The sequence below is a fragment of the Helobdella robusta genome, assembly GCF_000326865.2.
Source record: "Helobdella robusta unplaced genomic scaffold HELROscaffold_20, whole genome shotgun sequence".
NCBI lineage: Eukaryota > Metazoa > Annelida > Clitellata > Rhynchobdellida > Glossiphoniidae > Helobdella > Helobdella robusta.
Window position 1 is genome coordinate 3,012,898 of NW_008704084.1, and position 6,708 is coordinate 3,019,605.

Sequence of the window (6,708 nt, forward strand, 5' to 3'; positions counted from 1 at the left end):
ATGATATTTGATATTATTGCAAGCCTTTTGGATACTACATTAATTTTTATCATTACATTGCAGTCCATATTCATGCCTCAAGGTTATCCTGAAAGTGTCAGTGGAGATTATTTAGAGTACCAAATTTGGGACACCATTCAGGTTTTAACATAATGCCATTTTTAAAAACTTTTTTGCCAACCGCATTTATGCTGTCAATAGAAAATTTTTCTATTTATTTTCATTATCAACAAAAATGTCATTCAAATTTATTTTCACGTTGAATTTGTTTTGTCTAATATTTATTTTTAATTTACTTTTTACTCTATTTGTAAGTAAAACATTCAAAAAGAATTTTAATCACCGAGGCAAGTTAACTTCTTTTTCAAAAACCTTCAAAACTTTTTATTATATCAAACTTCTTCAAGCCATCGATGATTTCACCCGCGTTACCTGTAAAACTATATACTGGCTGTAGCCTCAAAACCCTTCTGTTCTCGATCAATTATGTTGTTTGCACAAATTTAATAGATGTTGCTGGTCTGTACCTTAGACACATCTTTGATTTATTTAATTCTGAGTTCTGCGTTCTCTACATTAATTTAAATGTTTTTTTTAGAATATCGATCGTCACGAATTTTTTTTATGCTAATTTACATTTATTAAGTTCGATCAAACGAATCGAAAGGTTCATAAAATTATATAAAAAAATTATAAGTTAGTTAATTTGTTATTTTTCCACTCGTTAACAGGCTTTTTGTAGCAGTATAACTGCTACTTTGGCAACTCAATCAATTTTAAAGGGTGTAGGTGTTGGTGATAGTTCAGCAACAATCGCTGCTGCTACTCTTACATGGTTACTCAAAGGTTTTCTATTTGATAATTATTTTAAAACGTAAAATTGTATTCGACTTTGTAATTACAGATGGAACCAGTATGGTTGGCAGAATAATGTTTGCTTGGTTTCGAGGGTAAACATCTTTCTTATTTTTTACAAATGATAGTTTATTTGTTTTACTAAGCTGTAAAAATGAAATTATTGGTCCTCTTCTATTTATGCTTTACACATCTGAAGTGCCTCATATTATTAAACCATTTTTTGGCTAGCCAGATACACAGCTAATTATTAGTTCATATGATTAAATTTCATTTCTTTACTCTTATTTAGCTAGAGATTGTTTTGATAATTTATCATAGATTGGTGCTATGTAATCGAGCATAATCAACCTAAATTTGAATTAATATTTTTAATAAGTTCAAACTATTTAGCATTATTATCCCTTATTAATTATCTTGACAGACAAACTCTCCGATTTTTGCTTTTTTTGTAGTTTTGGTTTTTTTTTCATGCCTCTTATAAATAATCAAATTGCTGACAATTACTGTAATCTATATAGAATTAAACAGTGTTGACGTAGGTAGTCATAAAATGTACTTGGTATAAGTATCAAATACTGAAAAATTAAGTACCTGGTACAAGTTTCAAGTACTAAGTATGTAAGTTCTAAGTGGCTAAAGGTTAAAGGCGGCTGGTCTTGATGCTGCAGTGACTGGGTTTGATTACAAAGAGATCTCCGCTTATTATACTGTCGGAAATTTTAAAATAATAAATAATAAATTAATGAGGAGGAGGAGGATTTTTAAAAGGGTGACAAGGCCCCACGTTGGGCGCCAATTGTCGGAAATTTTAAAATAATAATAAATTAAAATGATAAGAGGAAGCAATCTCCTCCTCTATCTTTCTCAGGGAATTTTTGTATGGTCCGACAATAATTTTTGTGTATATTTTTATCGTGAGTTCGACCAGTCCTGTGTGGCACTGGGCTTTTTCGAATTATATGATTTTACTGAGTAACACACGAACGCGTAAAGAAAAATATTCGATAACAATTTTATTAATCGACGGAAGTAAATAAAAGGAATTGAACTAATGAACTCTATAATAATGTAAATGTCAATGAACAAACTGGAATACAGGAATTAGAACTCTTCTTGTTGGGTCTTCAACTTGGAATATGTTTCTTGGCGTTTTAATCGTACAACTTCGACGTGTGTATCCGATGGTGATGTCGATACAACTCCAATAAATAAAAAAAAAAAATGAATCACAAAAATCGGAGCCTATGGAAATTCCAAGCTGCGTGTGAAACTATACCAATGAGTATAGAATCCAGCAAAGAACCCTAGGTCCACAAATAGCACAAGAAACAAAACAACGAGGCGGATTCGTTTTCACAGAACCCAAGGCCTGTTTTCACTGGGCCTGTCAGTCAGTCGGTCGGCTTTCGCACAACCCTGGCCTGTTTTCACTGGGCCGTCAAGTCTGATCGGCTTTCGCACGACCAAGGGCCTGTTTTCACTGGGCCTGTCTGTCAGTCGGTCGGCTTTCGCACAACCTTGGCCTGTTTTCACTGGGCCGTCGAGTCTGATCGGCTTTCGCACGACCAAGGGCCTGTTTTCACTGGGCCTGTCTGTCAGTCGGTCGGCTTTCGCACAACCTTGGCCTGTTTTCACTGGGCCGTCGAGTCTGATCGGCTTTCGCACGACCAAGGGCCTGTTTTCACTGGGCCTGTCTGTCAGTCGGTCGGCTTTCGCACAACCTTGGCCTGTTTTCACTGGGCCGTCGAGTCTGATCGGCTTTCGCACGACCAAGGGCCTGTTTTCACTGGGCCTGTCAGTCAGTCCGGTCGGCTTTCGCACAACCTTGGCCTGTTTTCACTGGGCCGTCAAGTCTGATCGGCTTTCGCACGACCAACACAAGAGTCAGAAAAACACTGGTAACAAATTGTGTGTCTTCAGTACGCGTGCGAAACTATGCCAATGAGCATAGAGTCTCGTATTGAATCCACTTTTGAGAACTTAAGGCGTTTCTGAAACTATGCCAATGAGCATAGAATCACGCGTTAAGTCTCTTAGATACCAGAACAGGCACTGATTACTCGAAGCTGCCTAACTGGTGAACCCAAGGCTGACTCTTTGAGAACTTAAGACGTTTCTGAAACTATGCCAATGAGCATAGAATCACGCGTTAAGTCTCTTAGGGACCAGAAGAGGCACTGATTATTCGAAGCTGCCTCACTAGTCAACCCAGAGCGGACTCTCTCTTAGTCTTTTCACACCCTTCCTTATCAAAACAAAATTAGATTTTGTTTCGGGTGTTTTAAAACATAAAAATCTACAAGGCATGTCCAATTAATCAGAAAAAGTATTAATTAAATTTTAAAATAATTTATAATAATTTATGACGTCATCTAAATTGCAAAACAAAAAAAAAATACGTTGTCACCTATCGAGTAAATTAACTTGCACCATGCCCCCTATCGAGTGAATAAATTTCGCGTTGAAAATTTTGCAGTATTTTTAGTCAGCATTATTTCATAATTCTGACAATACATATACGCTGTATGTGTTTGTCGTTGAAACCTTTGAAGCAAGCGCAAAAGCGAGAGTAACCTTTTTAAAATCCATGAGTAAAACAAGCAAACAAAATTAGAAACGGGTTTGACAAAAGAAAATTGAACATTTCATAAAAATCGAACTGGTTAAAGTATTAAGTTTTTATTTGACACCAACTTTTTGCAAACGGTGCCACTTGATTTTATTGTAGTCTCAAATCTGCAGAGAAAAAGGTATAGATTCTTTTTTGATGGTGTCTAATTACATTTAATTAATACTGCCTAATCTGATTCGCAGTGATTTTTTAATTAATTTCACATGTTTGAAATCACCACATCAGACTACTCAGATTTGCCTCTTCAATTTTGCACTAGTAGACTGGCTAGTTTAACTTATCCAAAGTATTTAGGTACACCCGGTATCCGCTTATTTAAGCAATTTTGTTGGGGTTTGAGTTTTTAGTAGGCTACACGAGCTAGTCGGGTAATGGACCTGGTTCTCAGAAGTTGTTAAGACTGTAACTACAGTCAGTGAAAACTCCTTTGTGTCGACAACTGATTATGACCGTGTTGATTTTTTTATTATTATTCTATCATTGATGTTTTTAAGATTGATTATTTATTTTGATTATATTATTTTCAGGTGTCAGTTTTTGATCATTTTACTTACTTTATTGCTGTATCTTTTAACATGATTTATTATGTATTATTTTGCCGACGATTGATTATCATTTGATGAATTGATTAGAGAGTGTTTATTTTTAAAAACAGGAGTGTTTTGGATTGTGATTGCAAAAGATGGAGGTAACATTCAATGTTTTCTCTTATGCCACCTGTTCAGTCTGATTAATAATTTTCAGGTTTTTTGCTGACATATTGAATGACGTTGCAATATTTTTGGATATTATCGCTCAACACTTCGTTCACATATTTACACTTATTGTTTGCATATCGGGAATTTTAAAGGTAAGATTACATTTCCAGTATATTCCATGTAATTTTTTTTCATTTCAATTAGTCTGTAGTAGGAGTTGCTGGTGGATCAACTAGATCAGCGATCATGGAACACCAAGCTCGAAGGAACAACATGGCAGATTTATCAGCTAAAGATGGGAGCCAGGTTTGGCTTGATTTGCATTTTATTTTGTCATTTATCTATGTCAAAATAGTTTCATCTTTTCAAAATTAAATAAATGAAGAAATGCCGGATGTAGTCAAATATAAAACTTGGTGGCCTAATGAGATGCGGTGCACAAATCTTCACAAATTTATAAATTTTACCTGGTTCATTGGTTTTTGTCCGTACACATTGTTTTCTGTATGTGTTTGTGTGTGTGTGTATGCATTTGTGTCGTAAGCATGTGTTGTTGTTGCTATTGCGTTTAACTTCATCTTGAAGATAAAAATAAAATTGATGCATGCATCCGTGCATAGGCGTACATTATATTTAGACGTTCTTAATCTGTTTATAATAACATGTTACTACTACTACTACTATTGCTACTGCCACTACTACTACTACTACTACTACTACTACTACTACTACGGAATACAGCCAATCGTCAATAATTAAGCTTCTCTCATCAGACTAATATATTGTGTTCTCCTAGCCCTGGCGTTCTTTACTGCAGTGAGTTTCCAGCTATCAAAATCCTACTTCTGTCACCATTGTGTAGGCTCCTGAAGATTCCACTTTTAACACCAGTGTTTTAACTTTTTCGACCTCCTAACTACCAACACCGATGTTATAGTCTCAATTTTCGCTATATCTCCAACACCGTGTTCCAACGATAGTCAAGAGTTCGTTTATCCGTAGGTTCAAGATTTCTGATAGATGAACACAACAACTTTAAACGCAAATTAACTTGAACGTTTATTTAATACCAGCAGTAATAGAAGCAACAAATTAGTTCAAATAACTACATAAATCACATTTACGACTTCTACGTCAACTGTGTTCCGTCTTCTTCTTCCGTTCTCCTCTCTGTGTCTCGAATATTGCTTCTGCTTTGTTTATATAGCTACCGATCTGCTTGTAAATGTGTCACATGCCGTGTCACGTCCATAAATGAATTTACAACCATTTTAATTACTTTTCACCTTCTAATTAATTTACAAGCGGTTCAGTTCTCAATGCATGTTTAACAATTTCTAACTATAAGATTTTTTTTTATCTCGATCTCACGTCTTCAACAGTATTGTTACAAAAAATTTTAAACAATGTAAGCTGTTTAAATTTAAATTGATTTAATTCGAAATTCAAGTAATTTTGTTATTGTTTTCTAGTTTATCAAAATAATCGAGGAAATAATTTTTTTTTGTTAATTTCGCGGGAAATGTTTGATTATAATTTTATCACTTTATTTTTTTTTTATTTAATTTATTAATCCTTACTCTTTTATTTAGATCATTCAAATTTAAATACACTTTCATGTTATAACATTTAAGGAAACATTGGTTAACCTGGCAGGACTGATGTTCAGCATACTTATTATTCCATCCGTAAGCCAGAATACGAAGTAAGATTGTGTAGTTAGGTCAAACCGTTTTCAGTTTTTTATTGTCTATGTACTTACTGTGAAATTTCGCAGCCATGTTTGACGGGAAATTTGAAACTGGTCTATTTGTAGCGCTTTGCGTTTAAAAAATGATAAATAAAATTAGAAAATAGGAATAAAAGAAAAATGGGAACTTTGTTATGAAAACCTAATTTATATATATATATATATATATATATATATATATATATATATATATATATATATATATATTAAATACAATGATGACGTAAGTACTCAAAAAATGTACTTAAGTATAAGTACTAAGTACTCAGTAATAAAAGCACTTAACTATAAGTACTAAGTACCTAAACAAATTGTATGCTTGATACTTATAAGTACTAAGTACATAAGTACCTAAGTACATACCATGGTTAATTTGAAATATTTATAAATTTATTAAACTCAGAAATCAACTCATTATTTACAGTAATTTATTTACATCAATAAAAGAGTTTGTTCTTTTTGAGTAAAAGTAAAGTTTCAAATGAATCATCACTTAAACGATTTCTTTTAGGAGTGAGAATCATTCCAGCCTGGCTAAATATACGTTCCACAGGTGCTGATGATGGCACAGTATTATTGTACTTCAAAAACACTTGTGCGACAGCAGGATACCTAAGGAACAATAATATAGTTGTTAACCGAAATAGCAAATTATTAATTTGTTATTAATACTTGAGAATAAAAATGTATTAGAAAATCAAGCATATACATATTATACATATATAATATATTACAGAAAAATATTGATTACCTTTTGAGTTGTTCCATAT

General features: G+C 33.4%; 1 protein-coding gene across 1 annotated transcript in view; it reads left to right on the forward strand.

The window, feature by feature from the left end:
- HELRODRAFT_77440 (hypothetical protein) overlaps positions 1 to 6,708 on the forward strand; it is a gene marked incomplete at both ends in the record, with an annotated part of 7,404 nt that continues 696 nt past the window's right edge. The window contains 7 exons of the mRNA XM_009018183.1: positions 1 to 141; positions 732 to 846; positions 905 to 950; positions 4,146 to 4,178; positions 4,235 to 4,340; positions 4,393 to 4,494; positions 5,823 to 5,893. Of these exons, the coding sequence (XP_009016431.1) occupies positions 1 to 141; positions 732 to 846; positions 905 to 950; positions 4,146 to 4,178; positions 4,235 to 4,340; positions 4,393 to 4,494; positions 5,823 to 5,893 (614 nt within the window). The remainder of the gene's footprint in view (positions 142 to 731; positions 847 to 904; positions 951 to 4,145; positions 4,179 to 4,234; positions 4,341 to 4,392; positions 4,495 to 5,822; positions 5,894 to 6,708) is intronic.